The sequence below is a fragment of the Lycorma delicatula genome, chromosome 3, assembly GCF_047948215.1.
Source record: "Lycorma delicatula isolate Av1 chromosome 3, ASM4794821v1, whole genome shotgun sequence".
Classification (NCBI taxonomy): Eukaryota; Metazoa; Arthropoda; class Insecta; order Hemiptera; family Fulgoridae; genus Lycorma; species Lycorma delicatula.
The window spans coordinates 167988867-168014680 of record NC_134457.1 but is presented as its reverse complement, the minus strand read 5'-3'; the positions used below and the strand labels follow the sequence as shown (position 1 = coordinate 168014680).

The window sequence follows — 25814 nt, the reverse complement described above, 5'->3', positions numbered from 1 at the left end:
TATTAAAGGAAGTATTTTATTTTAATTTATATTAACATGGTTTATTTAACTAGAACTAATAAATGTAATAAGAAAGTTATGAAACGAACCAGGCCTAGGACATCTACTGTGAGACTAGAATATAAATAAATAACGATATTACAAATCATAACAATATCTAGTAATCAATCAGATTATACAAATATAAAATACAGGTTTTTATGTTAGCAATAGTTACGCGAATAATTTATACTGCTAAAATGTTTTGTAGAAATTGATTTTCAGTTTACGATTTCATTGACTTCACGAAGCAAAAGAAACAAGTTCCTTTTGTAGGATAAGTTTAAAATGCCTGTAACAATTTAAAAAGCCCGAATTTTCATTGAAAAAAAAACTTTCACACATCATCGTCAAATTAATAAGAAATATTACCTTATAGAATACTGTTTCGTACAATAGTAAGATTATTAAAGTTAATAAAAACATAAAAAATCTGATATGGACACCGCATGTATTCCTTGTACGACTATTAAATTACATATACACACTTTTTAAAAATGAAAAGTAAATAAAATTTTATTTCATTAATAACTTATTGAATTCTAATTTACCGTAAATTTTTGTTTTTTTTTTAAATCGGAGGTTAATAATTATACCATTAACATTATTACAATTGGTACATATTAACTGTAAGTAATTAAGTTCCAACAGTATAATAGGACGATGAAGTGCACCGAACGAGTTCTGCAACAGAATTTTACTCGTAAGAGAAGATCCTTTATATTCATCATTCTCTTACGAGAAAATTTGAAAACTAGAGAACGTGTACACAAGTTAAGATCAGAAGAATTATATCAAATTAAAGCGATTAAATTATTGGCAACAAAAATCAAACGAAATTACGATCAACTCCGACTTAGGGAGAATATTCTCCGACAATATCAGAGGAATAATGAACTAAAAGATACATTTTTTGCAATTTATTAAAGATCGGGCATGTAAGCCTCAGTGTAAATGTTGTTCTTGTGAGGGTCTATTTTTCAGTCACTCTGTAGTTTAATGTAGATAAAATTAAAGAGAAATTAAACTAGGAAATCCAAAAATAATACGATTCTAAATGACAATTTTCAATTAATATTAAATAATCAGATGTATCACCAACTCTATTACATGTACACATATGAAATAATGCCTATTAAATTACACACACACATTTTTTAAAAGTACATATTTTTTATTGTTGTTATTGAATAATAATTATTTATTGTAAGTTTTTTTTTACAATCACGGGTTAAAATTCTTAATAAATCAATATATTTCATTTCAAAAAAAATTTAAAAAAAGAAAAAAGAAGATGAAGTCTGATTTGGAACCGATGTGCCTTCCCGTTACAGATCCGAATATTTGATTAATTAAAATATAATTTGGCTGTAACTCTGGAACCAATGAAAATAAGTACCACTTATGACATATAACATATCGTTGAAAAGCTCTCGATGAGGGCTTATTACTGCAGCTAAGAAAAAGTACAAAATCCATTTTCTTTTGGGATTTTGGGCTTTATTGGACACTTTGGTTCAGTTGATTGCAATCAAAAGGGAAGGTGCACAACTAGATGTCACAACAGTTCTAATTCCAAAAATTCAACATACTACGGCTGATCGTTTGAGTTTTGCGAGATACATACATTTATACAAACGTACATACAGACGTCACGCCCAAAAGTAGTAAAAATGGATTCAGGGATGGTCAACATGGATATATTTCCGTTGAAATCTGAAATTTTTCGCGATCACAATACTTTCTTTACTTCGTACAAGGAACTAAAAACCTTTCAATTTCAACTTTTCGAAATAGGTGGCAGGTTAAAAACAAATAACAATTTACTACTGCTTTTATTTTGACGCCTACTTCTAAAAAGCTGAATATTTGAAAAAAAATTTAATTTTTTTATTTATTTTAAATTCATTTTTCAAGTCGAATTTTATCTTTATAGGTATTTAATTTTTATCTTTCATTTCATTAAAAAGACACGTAAGCAAACACTAAAACTCATGATGCATGAGAAAAATATGAAATGCAGAGGTTTAAAACCAGCATATTAATAACAATAAATACAGACGTCTACAGAAACGACATCAACAGACTATTAGGAACTTGACTAAGGCTCTAAGGTAATAAAATTATTTTTTTCTTTTAATGAAGTTTTCCAAAAAAATTTCTTGAATGTTTTCGCTAAATATTCTGAATATCACAATGTAACAGGTTCTACTACGTATTTGGATTATTAAAATTATATTCACAGCGTTAATTCTTGTAATTATTCATTTAAGAGTGACCGTTTCAGTTTTCAGTTATAACCAAAACGGCAATTTCAAAAGTACGTTCTATGTAAATTAAACATAATTATCGAAACCGGTTTTTCAGTTTTAGAGATAAAAAAAAAACACTGATTCTGTTTAGTTTTGCTCGTTATAACGATAATACATGTAGGACAGAATTTATCCGAAAAAACATGAAAATAATTTAAAAATAGCTATATTAAAATTACACCATTACTTTTCGAGGTATTGAAAACAGGTATTGAAAAGTTGAATTACAAATTCTACTGTAATTTGTTTATTATATACAGCAGTTTTAATTTCATAAGTTTGGTATACACAGACAATGAAATCTGATATTAAGCCAGCAAGTATGAGATTTCTAAAAAGTAAATTTTACAATACGTTTAAAAATATTCTAGTCGGGAAAATTAAAAATCTTTTCATAATTATTTATTTAAAATTACAATGTATGATGGACATAAACTGCTGTATGGCATAAGCAAACGGAGCTTACGTAAAATATAAATCTAAGAATCAGAAATAAATTCCTGAAATGTTTGTGTGGATTGCAGCATCTTATGGTAGTGAAACATAGACAAAAAGAAAAACAATAAATTCTTTTGAAAAATGGTATTGAAGAGGATGTTGAAAATTGAGTGAGTCGATAAAATTCGAAATAAAAATAATAAATAAAGATGAATTAGATAGAAAAAACTCTTGTCACCGAAACGACATAGGTAGCTAATTCGATAATAAAGGGAAGGTAAAAACTGGAGAGGAAGAGAAAGACTGAAACAAAAAAAAGTTTAATCGAGGATAAATTATGTAGTATGTTACGTTAAAATATGTTAGAACACGTAACAAAAAGGAATGGAGAATACCATCAAACCCAAAACTGATCGATGGCAAACAAAATGTATTATTAAAAAACAGATATATAAAAGCATTCTACTATAACGTATGTAATAGTAGATTTTAAAATGGCTATTAATTGTCAATTACGAAATCTTACTGTCATATTATGAAATATTTAACATTCCTGAATAATGGTAATTCAGTCGTAACGATAATTATGTGTGACCGATTAGAACATACAAAACATAAGTAACGAATAATAAATCACAAACAATGAAATGTAAAGTAATGTAAATAATTAAAGAGGAAATACTGTACTAAAATCTTAAATCTATTAAATTGACATTTGCATTAGGTTATAGAAGTTACTTATTTCTAACATAAAAAAGGACCTAATTGAAAAAGCTCATCAAAACCACTGAAAAAAAAAAAACATACGTTCGTAAATACATTGTGTGTAAATTAATTAAATTAGCCTATCAAATAGAAAAATAAATCAAAATAAATCACACCTTTGGCAGATAATTATAATTCAATAGGAAGCACACCGGGCTGGTCTAGTGATTAACTCTTCGTCGCAAATTAGTTGTTTAACAGCTGATTTTCTAAATCGAAGGTTCTGAGGTTCAAATCCTAGTATAGGTTAGTTACTTTTATACGGATTTGAATACTAAACAGTGGATACCGGTGTACCGGTAATTAGAGTTCAATTAACCACGTCTCTGGAATGGTCGGCCTGAGTCTGCACAAGACCTCATTTACATATCGTACTCATCATCCTTATCTCAGTAGGCCGTGGGGAATTTCTTATATTGTTCACTATTTGAACAGATTACAAACTTACACGTAACGAAATAAATAAAAAAATAATTTAACAGAAAAACACAACTTATTAACTATAAAAACAAATTCTTTTAAAATCATCATCCTAATTTTTACAAGATTTAAAGAAAAACTGTGCAATATCTTTACTAATTATTTCCTGACATTTGTAGAAATAAATAAAACATTTGTGAAAGAAAAGGAGAAAGGAAATCATACATAATTTCGGATAGCGGGATTCTCTGAACCGGATCTACAGGGACTTCACGAATTTTAAATAATATTTTTAGTTTTACAAATATTTTTTTTTCCAAATTGCCAAGTACAAATTGTCATTTGCAAGACTGCGACACGAACAAGAGTGACGCCAGATTACCCTACTTTCACAGTCGGTCAAAATTGGCATTTATCTATTTATACATACTTGAAAATTTCTACACGACATAATGTTATGGAAAAAATCAAAATTGCCAAGATATATTTGCATCTCACCGCATGACAAACAATTATAACTAAATATCGAACGTCGTTTTTACTTATGAAAAAATACGTATTGAAATTTATAGGAAATATCCATCAACGTATTAAATATAAATTATTATTCGAACAAGACGGATATATTTTACTTACATTAATTTGCTTTCACGTATATAAAAATAAAGCAAGTAATCGTAAATTACTGCACACGAACGAATAAAAAGAGAATTAACGATTTGTCCGCTATCCAAGAGTAAAGAGCGACCGGTAATTGACAACAGCACTAGTCAGTGAGACAAGTAAACTGTCTGAAAACCACGATCCTGTGCCACTACCTAAGAAACATCTATACGATAAAAGGAAGGTAAATTGTAAGCAATTTACATAACAAGACATAAACGTCGTCGAGACAATTGTCGGAATAATATATGATTTTAATATTTTTATTTTCACAATTTCCGAAGTTAAGTAACTAATCTAGTTTAACTATAAAACGATAAATTATAACATCAAAACCACTTTTATGGAAATTATTTTAACGGTCGTATTTAGCACGTTACATGTTAAAATAACAGCTTAAATAAAAAGAAGAAAAGCAGAAATTTCACAGCAGGTCCTTCTTAAATGTCTATTTTTTAATCATTACATTAGATTTTGAAAGAATACATAATGGTTATAAATAATATCTGATGGTTATATTAATTTTATTCTTAAAATATCTTCTAAAATAAGAAATATGGGTGAAGTGAAATACATATCGAAGATACATACATATAGCAGATTTGTATAAACCAAGAGAGTAATCAAGCAGACCAGAAATCTGCTAGTACTAAACATAGATTTAAGTATCGGAAAGAAATATTTTTAAAAATATGTCTGCAGAATTCTGTGAGCAGCGAAGATGGACAGAAAAAACAAAATATATAGTCTATAGATAGGATTACAAGAGATTGTTGAAAATAAGACGTGATGATAGAATTCTAAACGAAGAGCTTTTACGCTGAATTGAAGAAGAAAGCTTCAGCGAAATTTTTTAAAAGGAACTAAAAAGAATGGTACACCATAACGTAAGGAATGCAGGATTAGTGAATCCGGTTAAAAAAAGTAAGGAAAGATAAACATTATATACAGAAAACAAATAGTTTGAAGAAGCAGGTCGCAAGAGATACTGTTCATTGAGGTTGAGATTGAATGGAATGCAGATTCCGTTCGACCGTTCAAACAGCTGAAGAAAAAATATCCTGACGGATGGCAAGCGAAATTTTAGTTACTAGAATCTAAAAATGTTATCCATTTACATCAACCATTTTCACCCAAAGTAAATGAATCGAAGAATTTACAAGAAATACGTAATTTACTTCAGTATAAAATTCAATCAATTCTACAAAAACTGCACAAATAACGCCCCCCCCCCCCAATACCGCCACCACAACGGAAAAATGAATACTACAGTAGTACAACTATATCAATCTTAGATAAGAGAAACTAAGACAATAATTCTGACAGATTAAAAATAGTTGAAACTAGAGGCAAAAGTCTTATAAACGGATGGAAAAGAATAATAACAATTGTAAAAAAGAAATCAAGACTGATCGGTTCGGATTAAAGAGTTCAAGGATTAAATAATTTGACTGTAGATATAAACTGCTAGCTAAGGCAAAACGTTTAATAAAATCATTTAATTAAGGATGAACTGTAATAGCACAAGTTAAATTACAAGTGAATAACAACAGAGTTATAAAGTAGTACGTATTGCCGAGTCACGACTTCTTGGTAAATCGACTCCGATGATTTCAGTAAGCTTAAACAGATAAATTAACAGGTAATAACAATTTATATAATGTATATAACAAATAAATAATTTCGATTTAAGAAACACGTTACTAGACAATTCAATTGAGTCGCTCTGTATGTTTGCAGATAAATTAAAAATTAACTTGTTTCATTCATAATAACGCATTACAAATCGACAGAGATCTTGTTTTACTCCTTTATTTAAAAAATAACTGAATGAAGTGACATTTATAAAAATAAATTAAATATTTCGCACCAGAATAGGCGATGTACTTTTGTATACTGCCTCGTGAGTTTATTTATACTTTCGCAGGAAAATGACAGCCAGCACGTTTACTAGCAGCAGCGCAAAATGACAAAGACAGTTTAACAAACGCAGTTGTTACAGTACTTCCCACACAACAATGGTTGATATAGCAGTAATTTTAAATGATTTTTGTTTTAAAAACCATTTCCTGTCTGTCCCGTTATTAAATATTTGTATTACTCCGCACTTTTTTTATTCAGCTTTTCTAAACGAATACACCAGAGTAAAGACCAAAATAGTGATTTTTTGTAAAATGACCGTTAACCGGAAAACCGATGGTCGAAGAACACCTAAATCGAATGAAAAAAGATCAGTAATTATCCAGTTAAGTTAGATTAAAAAAGCAATCAAAGTAAGGAACGTTATTTTAATTTCTCTTTAGTTTTTGGAACAAAGATTTCATTAAAGAAATGAAATGCCATTCTTCTCGATTTTTTTAAGGTAATTATGAGAATTTATTCAGCCTCAAACTCATGTATAACGATACAACGCAAAAAGTATTGAATCATTTAAATTTATCACTAGTTTCTTCGTTAATGTTTCTTATCAGTTTAAATAAGCTCTTAATTTAAAAAAAATATATATAACTTAGCAGTTCTAAACCGCCCATTAACGGAAGGTAAAAAAAAGTTAAATTTTTGATAATTATTGAGGATGAAGAAATTAGAGCGCGTAAGGTACATTAATAATTAATTATTTTTGAGTGTATTATTTGTAATTAAAATTTTTTTTATCCGAATCAGGTTAGGATCATAAATAATAAATACCTGAAAAATTAAATAGTATTCTGGTTAATCAATTTTTAATAATCTGGATCCAGGTTTCGAACAGGAAATTTCGAGTTGAACAAGTATCAGTATACAGATTTATAAACATCTTTTCCAGACCTAATATAATGTTGAAAAATAAAAAAAAATTATAATCGAACTGAAACAGTATTACAGCGATCGATTTACTTAAGGAAAATATGACAGAACTTTACGAAATATAACAAATCATAACTCTTTTGAAGTCTTAGTATTTGACGTTAATCATTAATTTACGTAGTTATTTTCATCAATAACCTAACTAATATTTCAGTCGGGAAATTTTAAATAATTTTCTTTTTTTTAAAAATCGACCAGTGAATCATCTGAATATTTACCACATCGCAATCCAATATTACCACATCGCACCATTTTTTGCAATATAAATAAATAAATAAGATTAAATTTTACAGAAATTCCCACAAATAAATGATAATTTCCTAGAAGGATGCAATGATGAAAAAAAAACAGCAATCAATCCTTCCGTTATTACACCTAACGTTAGCAAATGGATATACTACTGTAATGGGAAGTAAAGAAAAGAAAAGAAAAGGTACAGTAACGTCGAGCTTCCTAACGTTAGTTTGTACCTGTCAGTGACAGAGCCGTGATAGTTATAATATCGACTACATAGATGGACTAGGTTAGGAAAACCCCGATCCATCCACTCGGTATTTCTCATACTACGAGCTAATACGCCGAACAAATAAACTTTCAATATACTATAACACACACACACACAAGCGCGCGCGCGAAAGGTAACTCATGCTGTCATTTCAAATCGGGTCAGAACACACACACACGAACAACAAAGCACGAATTTAGTCAACTTAAAGAATACTATCGACATGTCAAGCACGACAAGTTATACGATCTCTCTCCTGAATCATAGGTACGAGTCGATATCTGACATTCAACAAGCAGATTCAATCGTTCAGTTTTACATAAATATATTCGTACAATGTACGTTAAAGGAGTACCATACGATACTCTTCTCGGCAATAAAGCACGAAAACGACAGCACATTACAATACAAAGAAAAAACTATTACCCGACTTACGGTTTTTATATACTGGTTATTTTCCACTGGATAATATAAAACCAACGAAAAAAAAGGATAAAAACGCAACTATATTGCAAATGTAGTTTACGTCTGCAGAGAAACGAAAAAAATAAGATTTTAACACAGGACAGACAGCTGTATACATTATGCAAAGCGCTAACTTTCAAATGATTAATATTATTATATCGATTTCGACTGACATCAAAGATAAAATAAGCAAACAATAAACAGATTACATATTTTTTTCTCTTCCCAATTAATTTCTGAAGCAGATATTTCCGTAAGTACATACAGGAAAAAGAACGACTGTAACCCACACTACTCGCATCACCAACTAAGTACTTACTAATGTGAAAAATAGTGAAGTTTTACAAATAATTCTCTAAAAGGTAAAAGGTTAAATTTAGAGAATAATGTCACCAACCGAAAAAAGTATGAAAATTGGTGATTAATTTAAAGCTTAAAACATGGTAATCTTAACTTTATGGTACTATAATGATTGAAGAATGACAATTGTAAACTACAGTGACAGACAAATCTATAGGTAGATCTTTATTCAGTGAAATAAAAAAAGAACAGAACATTTCGTAGATAATATTAACAAAAGTTCAACTACGTTTAATAAGAATAATATTAGGACAATGTTTATTAAAAATCTTAACGAGGCACGCACAAATCGGGTTTTAAATGAAAAATTTATGCCAAAAAAAAAACAGTCAAATTATTGAATGTCCATAACTTATAAACGGAGAAATGAACCTGAAACGAACTCATCCTTAAAATAACTTACTACAAATAAGACACAGTTCGAAATCCTAAGGCTAGCAGATTCAATGTAATATTCTTGTATACATAAAATCCCTTACACCACTAGCAAAACGGTTAAGTATTAAATAAACTACTGACATTTTCAAACCATATTTGAGATGCTACCTCATACTACAGCAATTAACAAAATAAACCTCCAACAAATCAGAAAATTGTCTATTATTAACAATTATTAGAAAACCTACAAATATTTAATGATAATTCAAGTTTCGAAATTTTTATAATCCGTAATTAGAAAAACTGAACAATTTTTATTAATCCAATCGTATTGAATAAGTTATGATATTCCAAGATAACGTGTTTCAAACTGCTCCTAGAAAGAACCTTGATACGCGCGCGCGTGTGTGTGTGTGTGTGTGGAGACAAGAGAAATAATTTGGGTACTGATTCTAGAGCTTGAAATTAGGGAAAACGTTCATACAAACACGTGTCCGTAAATGTCTTTTTTCGAATTACGGCTAGCAAATTATTTCCCCCAAACTTCAGTTCCCCAGTGAAGTGAGATCATATTAAAAATTAAAAAATTTAAATTTTACCAATTCATAACATTTTCCTGTTAAGTTTTGTTTTAAATAAAGCAGTTTCGTTTCGTTTTTCATAGGCTTCATTTACATCTAATATTAATCACGTAAATTATATACACCAATTTTCTCAGAATTAAATTTAAGTTTTGTTAATAGAATTTACGCATTTATTAGTCATTTAACGAAATTATTGCAGTTCAAATCTAAAAAACGTTTATCGTCACCGATTTTCTGTTTTCCGGAGGACAACATGAAAATTACGGGAGATATAGTTCTGGGACCTGTTGTATTCGATTTTTCCGGTCAAAAACATAAGAAACAATCAGATTTATCTCTTAAATAACGCATTAAAATTTCAGTATCATAAAACTAAAAGTAGTTTTGAGAATAGTGGTACTCCAAATCGCGTGAACTACAGTTACAGTGACAATGCTTGGAAGGGAAAAAAATAATACTCTTATCAATTACGATAATATTAGCGAAAATAAAAAAAAAATATTGTGAAAAAAATTCCAAATAATTTCACTTTCTTCCTGAATCATTCTGTGTGTATATATATATATATATATTTTTTTTTTATTGATTAGAAAATTTCTAGGCAACCTTTGCGTATGTTTGTCATTTACTTTCCGATGAGGGACAGATAACTGATCAATATAACATACGACCATTATCCGTGAACCTGATAAAAATTTGTACACAGCCGCTGTAGTTTTACTCTACTGTCTAGCACTAAACATAGATTATTACATCTAATTATGTCTTTAAAAAATTAATTAAAAAAACGATATATTAAATGATTAACTGTTACGAAATAAGTAACAAAATATTAACGAACAAAACGCAAAAATTTAAGTTATAATAATTATATATATTATACTCGTATGCGTTACAACACCTAACACTAACACGTCTTAATTTATTATCACGGAAGAAAATAATCCAGAGTATACAGAAATCATGAGAGAATGGAGATTGATCAATTAGCCTAAACATTTATGAAACGGTGAGAACAGTCAGAAACACATGCAATAATTAAATACAATAAACACATGCAATAATTAAATACTATAACAGCAATAATAATACGATTATTTTCAGAACATTTACAATGTTAAGCGTAAGTCAAATTTAATGCTTCTGAGGTGACGTCGTAGTTGCATGACGTAACCTACCTGAACGAATAGTTTACTTATCTCTAATCGATATAAATAAGAAAGAGATGGCGAATTAATACTAAAAGAAGACGGTAAGAAGATAAAGAGAGTCGGTTAATGTGGGGTAACGTACCCTGCTCGGACGAGTACAGAGGTCGCCGTGTTCTCCGGTAACTGGTACTCGTACTAAACGTTGAAAGAATAAGACCGGGGAGGACGTAAAGTATCAACCTGTTGAACACTCTGCATTGCTGTTGTATATCTGATCAGAGGGCAGAAATAATTTTCCTAAGGTAAAATTTATTATAAATGTATATTCTAATTAAATAACATATCTAAATAATCGGAATAGTTAACGGGGAAAAAACGAATTGTGAATACATTAAAAGTTTATTAGTCGTTTGAAGAAAAGCGTTCCTTACAATTTTCAGAATTCTTCAATAAGAGAAAAGAGATTTTTTTCTGTCTTGAGAGAAGATTAAAGTACAAAAATATAGAAATTATTAAGCTGTCTTTCATTGTTATTAACTTTACACTTTAATAATTTAAAATTATTAATAAAGGGAAAAAACCATGCATAAAATTATCCTATTGCAAAGAATGTTGGCAAAAGTTAAGTAGTGGCAACCATGTACAGTTGGCAGCACTGCTTTATGCAGAAAAACCTTACCACTCGGTTTTCATGGAGCAGTGGAACGGTCAGCAGCGTGCATTCGCCGTTTTTTAATATATATATATATATATTACATTTTTTTACAAAATCAAAAATAGTTTGGAAGGTGCACAGAGGAAGTTCCGACGGCACTAAAATTGGGCGTATGCATCAAAACGCGCGATAAAAACGTGGATTAAAAACTTTGAAGAGACTTGATCGACTATGATAAAGAAACCGATGGGACGACAAAGAAATGCTCGTACTCCACAGAATATTTGGGCTGTACGTGTTTCAGTCGTACAGAGCCCAAGGCGTTCAATTCGTAAACAAGTAGATGTGGTCGGGATGTCCTGAGTGCTCGGCGAAAAATTCTCCATTTCGACTTAAAATTGCATCGTTACAAGTTAAAGATCGTACAAGAACTGAAGGAGAACGATCACTAGTTGCGCTTTGATTTTTATCAAAAAATTATGGCAAACATTAACGAAGACGACGAATTTGTGGACAAGCAGTGGATATCAGGTGAGACACATTTCTATCTCACAGGTTAGGTGAACAAGCAGAACTATCGTTTGCGGGCAGAAACAACCCGGATGAAGTCCACCAACCCTCTTTACACAGCAGCAAGGTAACGGTATGATGTGCAGTTTCGTCACAAGGAGTCATCGGACCAGATGAGATGAGATGAGGAGCGGATCACAATGACTGTCACTTCGGATCGGTATGTTCACATGGCGCAATCTTTTGTTACACCTGCACTGAACAATTTCCCACACCAGCACGAAGCCTAGTTTTAACAGGATGGTGCGACGTCGCACAATGCAAGCGAATCATTCGAAGTGCCTATTATTCGATACTGTGCATATTATGAGGTTTTTTCTTCGAAGCCCCATTTTTTCCATCCCCCTGAGCGAATGGTTGGTGATACCAAAAAACTTTGCGTATATAAGTTTTAGGCCCTTATCCAAAGAATAGTAGGAACTTTAACGAACCCGACCGAGATTTTGTGGCGTTATATTTTATGTATCAATTTGAAAGTGATTGGCGCAAAATGAAGGCAGTTATCGTATCCACAAGAAAGTAAAATACATATATAAACTTTTAAACTGACGGTGGTTTTGGGGTCTGGGGGATGTGAAACGCGAAGATATGTCAAAATTTTGCTGAAGTCGAATCATGGTACCCATTACAACAGGTAGCTTTCTTATGAAATCTACCTAAAAGAGAGAGAGAGAGATCAAAGTTAAAAAATTATCTTTACCCCAGTATATGTAGAACCAAGTCTTAAAGCCTGGTTATTATCTCCTAAAATGGAGGAAGAGTATAAGAGGAATAGATGAATTGAAGAGAAATTCTAGCAATTAAGAAAATTAAAACTTAAAAGAATACCAAAAATCCGTTTAGCAATGAACTACTGTTAAGTGTCAAATTACACAAATTACTTCTGACCAAGGTCGTAACAATTTCAGATCAACTTACATATCGTTGTTAATTGGTAAAGATGATCAATCAGACATAAAATTTTAATTTATTGTTAAAAATATATAAATTACAAACCTTTTTTTAAATTCTATAACAAAATGGATACCATTTACTTCTATTTTTTAAAAATTAATAAAAGTAGAACAATGATATTAACCCAGACACGCAACAAGGTAGAACAATTATAGGAAAGGTACCGCTAATTGTTACGCTCGAATGATAATCAATAAGATAAAATTAATTTTTAGAAAAACAAATCTAATTCAGGTGTATCAGTCAATTTTTCTTTTTGTATAGTAAATTGGACCTATACATTCTTCTTCATATATATTGCAAGCTACATGAGAAACGACCTAGAAGTTTATAAGAAAAGATACAACCTGTATTATGAAATTTTACAATGCAATATTAAATTAACAAAGTGCTCACAGTAAATACCGTAATACTCTACTGGAACATATAACATTTTCTTTTGTCAAGATACATTTCTTACGATGTAGTTAATACTGTAAACAGACTATTCCGACTTACGAAATAAAATCGTATAGTAAATACAGCAGATACTACAGTCGGTGAATAAACACCAAACAACATTGACCATTACTGCGACGCCATCGTAAAAGCATACAAACCCGCAGCTGTTGTAGACCCTGCTAAAACAAATATTTAAACTAGTTCAAACAAAACTAAGTTAATACATTACCAAATCTGTAAAACTATTCGGCCGATCCGAACGGTTAAGTGCATGGGATAAGTGAACGGGTTTGTACTGGTATTTTCTAAAAATGTAACACGTTAGAATATTTTTAATTCGATTCTAATGCCTACGTAAGCGATGTACTTTGATTGTTAGGAATTCTGTAGATAAGACCAACTGCTGAATCATAATTCGACTTTCAATCCTGTTGATGACTAAGAAATCTGTATCATCTTGAGGAGTACCAACGGAATTTGTCAATACAAGCTTAAAATACAAAAATGTAATATATATTGCAGTCAACTCGTACACACATTATATATATTTATATACACAATATATATAATATGAAACGGATGGATTAACTATTCTTTTTATAGTCAATGAAAAATGGGAGAGCTTCAGGAACAGATAATACTGCCGAGATCCTGAAAGTTGGTGGCAAAACGTTACACTCAGCACACTTGCAAAACTATATTCTCTCTCACTCTCTCTCTCTCTCTCTCTCCCTCTTTTTATGTTTAGCCTCCGGAACCACCACAAGGTATTACTTCAGAGGATGATATGTAAGAATGTAAATGAAGTGTAGTATAGTACAGAATCATCAGGTCGACCATTTCAGAACTATACTCAAGGTGCCAAAACCATACTTCGGTCCAATAAATTAAATAGTTGTTGGCCGTCTGAAAAAACAACTTATATTTATGCTGAGAATAAGGCATACAATGAAAACGTTTTAAATCCTAAACAAAGATGATTATTTCAAGGAACTATTAAATAACCTTTTATTTACCCGTCTCTTATGCTTCAAGAAAATATAACAGCAATCCTTACTTTAAAAGAAATAAGCAAGACAAGACACGAACTGTAATTAAATTTAAGATATCATCTACCTAACGTACGATGTTTATATACTGTTGTGAATTAAATTATCAAAGTATTAACGGTAGAAATTAACAATAAAAACAATCCTCACTGACAAAAAAAGGCTTTCACTTTTGTTAAACAAGTCAAAGCTTTCCAACAACAAAAAAAAATTCTTTACAAAAAAGAAAAAAGTAGGACAACATTATAAAATTTAAGACGGACAAATAAAATAAAACTTTATGATGGTAATTAAAGGGAAGAAGAAGAAAAAGAGAGAATTGAATTAGCAGTCGAAAACGTATATTACTTGTAATGTAATGTCTGTATAAGATTACTATTACTATAAGGTAATAAGCATTTCCGTCATTGTAAAAAAAAAATGAGATGCAACATAAACAAATAAGATGAAAATAAACAAAACTACTTTTTCCGTAAGAATACAGATGTAATAACTTAAAAAAATAATAATAATTAAGAGTAAATTTTGTAAGTTATAAAAAACAGAAACGTAAAAAACTTATCAACAAGCAATATTACTGTAAACAGAAAATTTCATGATTCATATGTATTTTTTTTAGGTAGATTTCATAAGGCGCTACCTATTATAATAGGTACCATGATTCGACTTCCGGAAAATTTCGATATATCTTCGCGTTTCACATCCCTCACACCCCAAAACCACCGTCAGTTCATATATATATATATTTCACTTTCTTGTGGACACGATAACTCCTGTAATTTTGCTCCTATCATTTTCAAATTAATAATAACATATAACGACCCAAAATCTCAGTAGAGTTCGTTAATGGGCAAAATGGGACTACGGAGGTGGAAATGGAAGGCTTTTTCGAAAAAACAAAATATCGCGATAACTTTCTTATTAAGTAAAATACCGAATTCATTTAAAGTTCCTATTATTTTTTGAATAAGGGCCTAAAACTTATACAAGTAAATTTTTTTGATATCACCAACCATTGACCCAGAGGGTTGAAAAAATGGGGTTTCAGAGACAAAGAAGAATCATACCTCCCTAATAGGCACGGTATCAAATCGGTTTAAAGTGGTCGTTAGTCCTCTACACATTACCTAAAACTTTTCTCTGAAACAATTTTTGATATGACCAACCCTTACGGCAAGGGATGACCAAAATGTTGATGGAATTGTAAGAAGATGGGGCTTGTCATATAGAGTAAATTTGAAATTTTTCTCAACTTTAAGGGCAAAATGGTACTTTTAGGTAACTTTATGGGCGTAACTTTAATGGTAACATTAAGGGCGGGGGTAGATTTCACCGGTGAAATGTAACTCCGCCTTCCGGCGTGCCGAAAGGGATTTTTTTTTTTATTGGAATAAATAACGTGATAATACTACAAAAATTACTTTATATCGGCGATTAAACAGCGTGAAACAACAATTGCTGGAATAAATGACAATATTCTAAATAACCCGTTTCGTTTATGGTTACATAGTCGTCAACCATCAGTCAATAACGGAAACAACGTGGAATCAACATCATTTGCGCTGATGTCATCACGACTAGTTTTTTCGATAGAAAAAAATGTTGACGAATTATTTTGTACAATATAAACGATTACCTTCGCATATTTTATCTTAAACAACCTGTAACTATACGATAGGTATATAATCGGTTGTATCTTTCGACAAAAATAGTCGATAAAATACGTATCTTCGACATTTTTTTCTTTTTAAAGGAAAATATACTGCCGCAATTTTATAGGAATTTTGTTGTAATAGGTTAACAACCGGAAGGGTTATCACCTGAGAAACAAGGAATAGCGTATACCGTATTGGTTTAAACTAGGAAAACCGTAATATAATTTGAGAAAGATCTGTTAAGGATATAAATCACAAAACAAATTTTCAAAAAATTGTCACAAAAATAACTATTTTTGAACATGTAAGCTGAAATGTAGTAAATATATTCAAGTTCCTTCGTACAGTTAATCGATACACTGCACTGCAATGGTAAACAAGTCAGAGACGTTCATAGAAAAGAAAATTTTTAAAGCTAAAAATTAATATATATTTGGAAATAGCGAGCAAGGTTATCAGCACATTATTCTTTTAACACTATTGTAAACAAACAGCATAACTTCAATCATTATTAACGCAAAAATTATATTCTTTCTCTTATTTTTTTTTTGTTTTTCTAGTAAAAGAGAATTTCATAATCTTACATCCCCAGTACACTTTATAGACGGGCAATAGTTTTTGATAAACCCTGAGCTGTTCTCGTGTGACTCTTCAATATATAGAGAAAAAGCACATTTGTTACAATATATATTTAAATTGGTCAACAGAAAATTTTTCATCACTTACTTTCTGATCCAATCCTGGATAAAATCATTTTCATCTTCTGAGGGATTACGGGTTGGACGGATGACCACTTCTTGTACGGTACCCTTGAGCTTTTTCTCCGGTTTAAGCTGTCCGTACTTCACAACCTTTCTGGTACCATTTTACCTTTTTCAGCCCACATCATCTACCCTTACTCTAAAGCCCTTTTTCCTGTTATCGTTTACCTAAACGGTCACTGGCTGTTTGCTCTAAAACGTAATACGTTCCTTATATTCGTTTCTTCTGGAAAGAACGACTCTGGCTATGGACCTAACCAAACATACTGTTTCCTTTCCACGGACTGTAAAAAAAAAGATCGACCTGAGGCTAAGATTAGGCTTTTTATCGGCCACTTTTTTAACTTGCCTTTTTACTTAACGGGCAAACGTTTCTAATACATCGATAACGAACAAAAAACCGTGTAATCTAATTTAGAACATTTATTTTTCGGAAATAAATTTTTAGAGAAGAATATCTTATCTGGAGAGAAATAGAAAATTAAGGCATAAAGTACAATTCGAAGGAAAAAATTAAATCTACAAGGCTGACTTTTGACTGTACAAAAACCAGAATAATAACAGTAATATGGTATGAGATGATTTCATAGCAGGAGTGTAAGAGGAAATACATAAATGTGAAAGGACATTTAATAATATTTATAAAGTTCAAAATAATATTTATCAGGATTCATACAACAAATTAGGATTGATTATATTCACCGTTTGATTTATGTCAAAGATCAAGTGAGCTTTAATAAACGGATGAAACATATCCTAACCTGGACTGAAATTTAGCCTGATCAAGAGACTGATCGAAGGAAAATAAATTTTCAATTTTTTTTTTTGAAAATGAAACATTTCACCAAAGATTTTTTTAAAAGTATAAAAAATATATATAAAATAAATCATCAAAACAATAGTTTTGACCATAGGAACCACTTTCGAAACCCGAACCGGTTCTCAACAATTTTGGGATTTTTTCAAGGAGGAAAAAGTTTTTCAAGAGATACGAATTCCAGAAAATAAAAAGTTGAAAAATTTTGAGGAAAATATTTAAAATCTTTATTAGGGATCGCATTCCGAAATTTAAAAAAATACACATTTACATATATACGACAACTTTTATGTACGACAAATATGAAATCAAAATTGCAAAAAAATATCCATTAAGTAAATACGCAAAAAAAATCTCGTATAGTCAATTCTAATGAGAAAATTCATGAAATTTTATCGTTAAAGGAAGATATTGCGGGGTAATTGGATTTGACGATAATGAAAGGGGAACTAAACAAAAGGATTAACAACATCGTAATCTTCCTTACACTATGAACAGCTACGATAAAGTTATTATAATAGACCGTATTAAACGTTCCAGTTAAGCGGGTTTCCATATTTTACAAATAACTACACGCTAAATCCTCTTTAAGATTCTTAACGGCTTTAAAATACCATAATTTTACAAACAAATAAGAAACATATTACAACAATAATTAAGACCATTTAATTTTGAAAAACAAATAAAGAAAAAAAATACTCAAGTATATTATAATCCTTGTAATTTAAGTTCTTCCGCAAAATACTCTCTATGCTCCAAAAATGGGTTATACTGCAAAAAAATTAAAAAGACGTAAATAGTTTTGTCGGTAGCCATACACCTAGCACGAATAAACCCGTCGTAGAAGTGTTTTCGATCTATAAAATTTACGGGAGGCACCCAGTTTTTATCAGTGTACAGAACAGAATCAAATAATAGAGATAACACGGAAAAATTTGTAACATAAAAGAAGCTGGCGGCGAAAAGGTTCTCGTCTATTGAACCGTATTTAAAAAAGATAGGTCGCGAAAAGTAACCTTTCAATACTTTCATCAGCTCAGAGCTGTGCAGTGACATAAGTAGCCATCATAACGTTGTTTGACTGTCGAGTACACGATTCATTCTACGTAAAGCGACTACGTAGAGAAAGTCAAACCCGAAGTTTGTAGATAACGCAGGCGAAACATTTTGGTACTCCCAATCACCGTCCACTGATGAGGGCGAGAAAGGCTATGGGAACGACAGAGTCTCATTGATATTCGATCACAAGCAATGGCTTTTCTTGTCGTTCTCGTTAACGTCATCCCAGTCAGCGGGCTTCAATTGAGATACACATAAGTTTCCTTAGTAGAAGAAATAGTTAGTTTTTCGCTTCCAACTATGCAAGCGGGTACCTTTACCTCCATATTTTTTGTCTAATAGAGTTAATCTCCCCTATTTTGCGAGGATTATGTTACAATACTTTTTTTATCAGAGAAATTTCCCTTGAACACTATACGACTATACTTAATAGTTTATAATACGGTAGAACTCTGCTTATTTACATAATAATTATAATTTGCATAAATATATAATGAATAACAGTTAAAAATAAGTAAATAAAAAAAAAATACAGAAGTTTCGTAACAGTTTCTAATGTAATTTTTTACAAGGTGCACTGTTTCATTTTGGTATCAATTTATTCAGTAACATCTACATTTTGCCAAATACCTTACAACTAATTTACAATTACTCAACCAAAACTTATTAATAAATAGTATTATTCATATAACAGGGTAAATTAAAAAAAAAGACACTTACAAGTACGTGGGGTAGAATAAAAATCACGTCAGCAGTTTGCAGATATATATAATACAGATTTACGTACCTGTAACAATCAATATTATATTTATTTTATTATTTTTATTTGTTTTCAAACAAACAATAAAAGTAATCATAAAACAATATAAACTGGAAGAAATAAACCTGACACAATATAAGAACAAGTTTCGCAAAAGTACACTAATAATAATTTAAGATATTATGTAATACAACATAAATTACCTAAAAAAGTATACAATATTATATTCTAAAACAAAAACAAGAAGCCATTTTCCTTGAATTTACACAAAACAATAATAATTTCACACGAATCTACTGACGTAAATAAACAGCTTTTGTATATTACCACTTTTTAAAATGCACCGAGTACAATTGCAACCTTATACAAAAAAAAACAATGTAACATAAAACCTGAAATTAAAATATAGTAAAACTTTATCTACAATATATTAAATATTAGTTAAAGAAAATAAGATATTATGAAAATAAAAAAATACTTTGTGTTTATAATACTGCAGAACAAATTTTTGAAGTATATGTTTGGAGCGTCGCTTTATATGGAAGTGAAGCTTGGACAATCGGAGTATCTGAGAAGAAAAGATTAGAAGCTTTTGAAATGTGGTGCTATAGGAGAATGTTAAAAATCAGATGGGTGGATAAAGTGACAAATGAAGAGGTGTTGCGGCAAATAGATGAAGAAAGAAGCATTTGGAAAAATATAGTTAAAAGAAGAGACAGACTTATAGGCCACATACTAAGGCATCCTGGAATAGTCACTTTAATATTGGAAGGACAGGTAGAAGGAAAAAATTGTGTAGGCAGGCCACGTTTAGAATATGTAAAACAAATTGTTAGGGATGGAGGATGTAGGGGGTATACCGAAATGAAACGACTAGCACTAGATAGGGAATCTTGGAGAGCTGCATCAAACCAGTCAAATGACTGAAGACAAAAAAAAAATATCACTGCAAGTATACGACATCTCATCACTGAATAGATATTCCCTAAACAAAAATTAAAAAAAAAATTGACTTATGGTATTAGATTTGCCTCCCAGCAATGGTTTGGATAATTTTCCGGCGAAAAGAATAACGTTTAAGTATTACCGAACATTGCAGAAGTTACATGATTTTTATCAAACGTACATATACATACAATTTAATTTCGAACAAATTTAAATAAAGGCCGTCTACAATTATTAGCATGAAAGTAGAAGATTATTAGAAACAAAATCTCCAAGAAACATATAAGTCTAGTCTATGAAAAGATAAATGACAAAGTATGAAACTGTTCGGTTCAAAAATATACTGAAATTCACCTAAACGTATTAAAAATGAAATTAATAAGAGGAGGCTTCGTTATGTCATATTGGGGAAATATAGAAAAATTCTTAAAATGGGACAGGTTTAATAAAACTTTTATCAATCTATAAACATTTCTACAAAATTGTATCACATACAGGAGATAAACCATTAAAAAGAACATAAAAGGTACTGATCAACTGCCACTCAACCTATTAATAACATAAATAATTTATAATACTTCAAAATGGAAAAAGGTTACATAAAAGATGTCAACTGTTACGAATTTATAACGTTCCATAGTTTCTATTCAATATAATAATTTAATTTTCACTTTATTTTAAACAACGGTATGGAATACGCAAACCAGTCGGTATAGATTGTTTTCTTATATATACTACAAAAAAGATCAATAAAATAGAATTAACAGATAAAATGTAATGTAATGTAAATGTAATGTTAATCAGATTTTATCCTATAAAAATGGTAATTATGATTTGAATAAGAAGTGTCGGTTGCCTCAACTCCTTATTACATGTAATTCCCCACTTTCAATTTCAGACTGATTTCAATGATAAAATAAATCTACGAAACATTTTATTTTTTAATCGGATTCCAGCAACAGTTTCTACATTAGAACCTTTTACTAATTTATGTAACTTAGCGTTTACGGAAATATCGGACCTGTGGGACATCTCTTCGATTGTCGAGTGGATCACAATCGACCATTTTATACCACAGTAAAAAGACCAATAAAATTTCTTTTAAAACCCTACTGACTGAATGCTTTTTATGAATTCAAATTTTTCTAGAAATTATTAGTACCTATAACGCTTATACATATATATATTTTTTTTATTGCATTTTATCAGATTCAATATACTACTAAATTTACGATAATTAAAATTCATTTTTTGCAAATTTTTTTAAGAAGGCAGGGGAATTCATAACTGAAGATAGCACATTGATCTCGGACGCGATTAGTTTATATCGATACCGTTTATAGTAGAATCTATGGATTATCTCCATAAAAGTAAGGAAGTAAACATAATGTAAACAGACAACATTGGTTACATAATAAATTATAACACAAAATACAAAGTTTTAAATCGAACAAAAACCATAGATCACTACCTTGAATATCCGTAATATTATTTAAATATCAGAAAGGAAAGGAAAACTAACAATAAATTAAACTAGGCCTAAATGATTTCAATGACGTTTATGAAATTAGTTAAAACTGTAAATATATAATAAAAATAACGTGACCGACAAATAAGGGGAAAAACAGCTGGTTAATGATAACAATGTAAATGAACGACTGTAAATACGCGTAACAAAAAGTTTAACACGCATATAGACATCTAAAATACAATAGTACGAGTAACGTTTTTATCAAATAATCTAATGAATAAAATACTACGAAAGGGAATGAAAAAACTTCGGTATATTTTTAGAAAAACGTATTTATAAATGGACTACAACGAAATAAGTACTTGTAAATTTTTTAAAAAGCCATCGAGATATTTCTCAACAGTAAACGTCCCGCCTATCTATTCCTCTAAAGCAAGAACTCCTAAATTCTTTAACTGGATTGGCCACTACGGTCTAGTTTAAGAGATGTAAACAGTTCAAAGCTAAAACCAATTAGGAATCTTTTTTTCTACAGCTTTGTAAATGCTTGTATTCTGTTAATTCAATATTTTTATAACACGTTTTTATTTTTAACTAATTTTTGTTAGTTTCTAATATTTAACTAATTGTAGTTATTTGTGCAAATTTGCGAATTATAACGGAAGTATTTTCAACGTTTTTCTTTTCAGTAATTATTTAGCATAGTTCATCACTTTGAATAATCTATTATAAACAATCTGATGTGGACAACACATGACTTTCTTTTACGCCTATTAAATTACTAATTACCCATATATTTAAAATAAAAAGTACGTAAAAATTTTTTTTCATTAAAAACTTTTTTTTTGTTATTGAATTATTATTCATCGTAATTTACAATGACAAGTTAATAATTATTAATAAATCGATATATTTAAACTAAAAAAGCTAAAAAAAAAGAAAAGATGAAGTCTGATTCGAACCGATGTGCTTTCCCCTAATATCCAAATATTTCATTAATTAAAGTTTTATTTGGTTATAACTCTGAAACCAATGAAAATAAGTACCACTTATGATATAGCGTTGAACAAAACTCAATGAGGGCATATTACTGAACTTAAGAAAAAGTTCAAAATCCCATTTTTTTGGATTCTGGGCTTTTTTGGACACTTTTGGTCCAGTCGAGTGCAATCAAAAGGGGAGACTAGATGCACAACTAAATTACAACAGTCCTAAATCCAAAATCTCAACATCCTACGGCTAATCGTTTTTAAGTTATGCGAGACACATACGTACGTACGTACAGACTCACACCGAAACTAGTCAAAATGGATTCAGGGATGGTCAAAATGGATGTTTCCGTTGAAATCTGGAAACCGACATTTTTGGAGATCACAATACTTCCTTTACTTCGTACGAGGAAGTAAAAAAATAAACTCATAAAGGTAATAATAAATCTCACACGAAGAATTTTTCTGGCAAATAAAAAAAAAATCGATTATTTATTTTTCATGAATTATAAAAGAAATGTAAGAAACCGCAAGAAAAGACTACATAAATAAGAGAACACATCAGCTCACGGGCCCCGTTCAACCAAACTGCACAATATAACTGGAAATATATAATGTTTTCAAAATTAGTATGACTATAATAACTTAAAAAAAGCGATTTATAGATATAATAATTACAAAAAAAATCATTTTAATTTTAAATATACAAAAACATAAGTTTACAAATTTAAATTTTCAAGCATATAAAAAAACTATTGTGTAACTTTTATAATGAAAGTTTACATAAAGACAATTAAATGATTTTTTTTTCTTTATTTCATAGGGTTTATTTTACTTATTAAAACTGCAAATAAATAAATATGTAGACATAAGTAAACAATTTATTGTAATTTCCAGAATATCATAAGAATCAATCAGATAAATCTCTGTAATATTATTTCTATTGATAAAATAGATAACATAACGTTTTACCACAAGTAATCCATCGTAAAACAATCTTTTTACGATTACGATTACGTAATCGTTTATCCGATTAGTTAGCGTACTTTTTGCTTCGGCAGGCCGGGAATTCTATCGGTATATATTAAGTCGTATTTATAATTAGCAGATGTAATTTCAAAAAACCATTCTAAACTTACAATCAACAATTTTCGGAAACTTAATTTTTAAAGTTTAAAAAATCGCACTAATTATTTTAAAGCAAAACGTAACTATATTTGCGTGCTAAAATTTAAATTTTCAGATTGAAATATAACTTTCGTGGACAGATAGCCAGATGCAATATTATCACCGTAAAAATTTCACATTACTCTAAAAAAAATAATGAATAAAATAACAAAATTAAATAATTATTCGATTTACTTTAAATCAAAATAATTTTAGAAATGATTAATAATTAAATTATTTTAAGCGAATCAAACAAAATAATACTGCTGATTCTACACATAAATGTCGAAATACTGTCTTAGTTACTGACTTCTTGGAATTTCAACATATTACGAAATTCGTCGGTGTATTCTAAAGAAAAAAAATTCACAGTAATTAACAATGGTGTTTTGAACAAAATATTTTCTATTATTGTTCGGACTTAGGTTTCTTTAATTTTTAAATACTTTTTACATATTTATATTTTGTTATTATCGTTTAAAGTTGGAGCTTTAATGTATTTAATAGGATTTTAAAATTTAAATATCTTCGGCTTCGGTCGGATTCATTAGGATATTTAAGAGTACACTCGGCTCCTTTCGTATGCAATCGGCTGCTGACGATTCAGTGGCTCCTTTCGGATGCACTCGACTCCAGTTCACACGACAGTTCACACGGCTCCTAACGAAGAAGTGGCTCCAGCAACATTATTTAAGCAAGTCCATCGTCATTCTTGTCATTCATTATTCAGTCGTCACTCTTGTTCAGTTAAAGCCAGTCGTCTATAAATGGCAATCGCATTATTCTTGTATAATCGCATTCAATAACAGTTCCAGTTCATAATTCAATTCTAATAAACATTTAATAATATATAAATAGTTCATTTAATATTTCAAGTATAAACGTTCAATTTATACACACAAAAGTATTTTCATATATAATAAAGAATTTATAATAACATCAACTTATGACTTTAATTATTTAAGAATCAGCGCCGGTCTTCATCTGTTCGAACAATTATACATTTTTTTTATTCATCGTTTAGAAAAATTTGAATATTTTCTAAACGTCTCATTTATTAAAAATTATCTCATCCGTTACAATTCTTATTTTATACGTATAAAACCATAGTACACGGATTAAAAATCCATTAAATTATAGTTTACAAAATAACTTTAACAGTAATTACGGAATTATAACATTTGTAATATAATTTATTGTATAACTTATAATATTAATTTTTGTTATTACTAGTATTACTAAAATTATAATTTTAAATCATTAAATTCTAACTCCCCCGTCCTTACATACGAGCAATAAAATTGCTCGATTATATTCAGGAAGTGATACATCATTTGATATATGAAGTTCAAATATTCACGCGATTGATGCATTGATTAATGCAGAAACAATATAAGCTTAACCCCTTACACAATATTAAATTTTGCTCACTCTTTACTGCTTCTTCTCAAATATAAAATAAAAGTAGGTAGTAAATAATAAATACACTCTTGATCTCTTTTCCCTAGATGGCAAAAACCTGCTAATATAAATATTTTAAAAACAATAAACAGATTCTTGTAGGAAAATATGAAGCGCTTATAAAAGTTATAAC

At 29.9% G+C, this 25814-nt stretch overlaps 1 protein-coding gene across 3 annotated transcripts in view; it reads right to left on the bottom strand.

Annotated features, from left to right (window-relative positions):
- Nucleotides 1-25814, bottom strand: part of jvl (javelin-like) — a 450812-nt gene that overhangs the window by 134611 nt on the left and 290387 nt on the right. Inside the window, exon 4 of one of the 3 annotated variants that reach the window (XM_075360967.1) lies at nt 19609-19675. The exons of the other annotated variants lie outside the window; for them this stretch is intronic. Coding sequence (XP_075217082.1) covers nt 19609-19675 — 67 coding nt within the window. The remainder of the gene's footprint in view (nt 1-19608; nt 19676-25814) is intronic. 3 annotated transcript variants of the gene reach the window in all.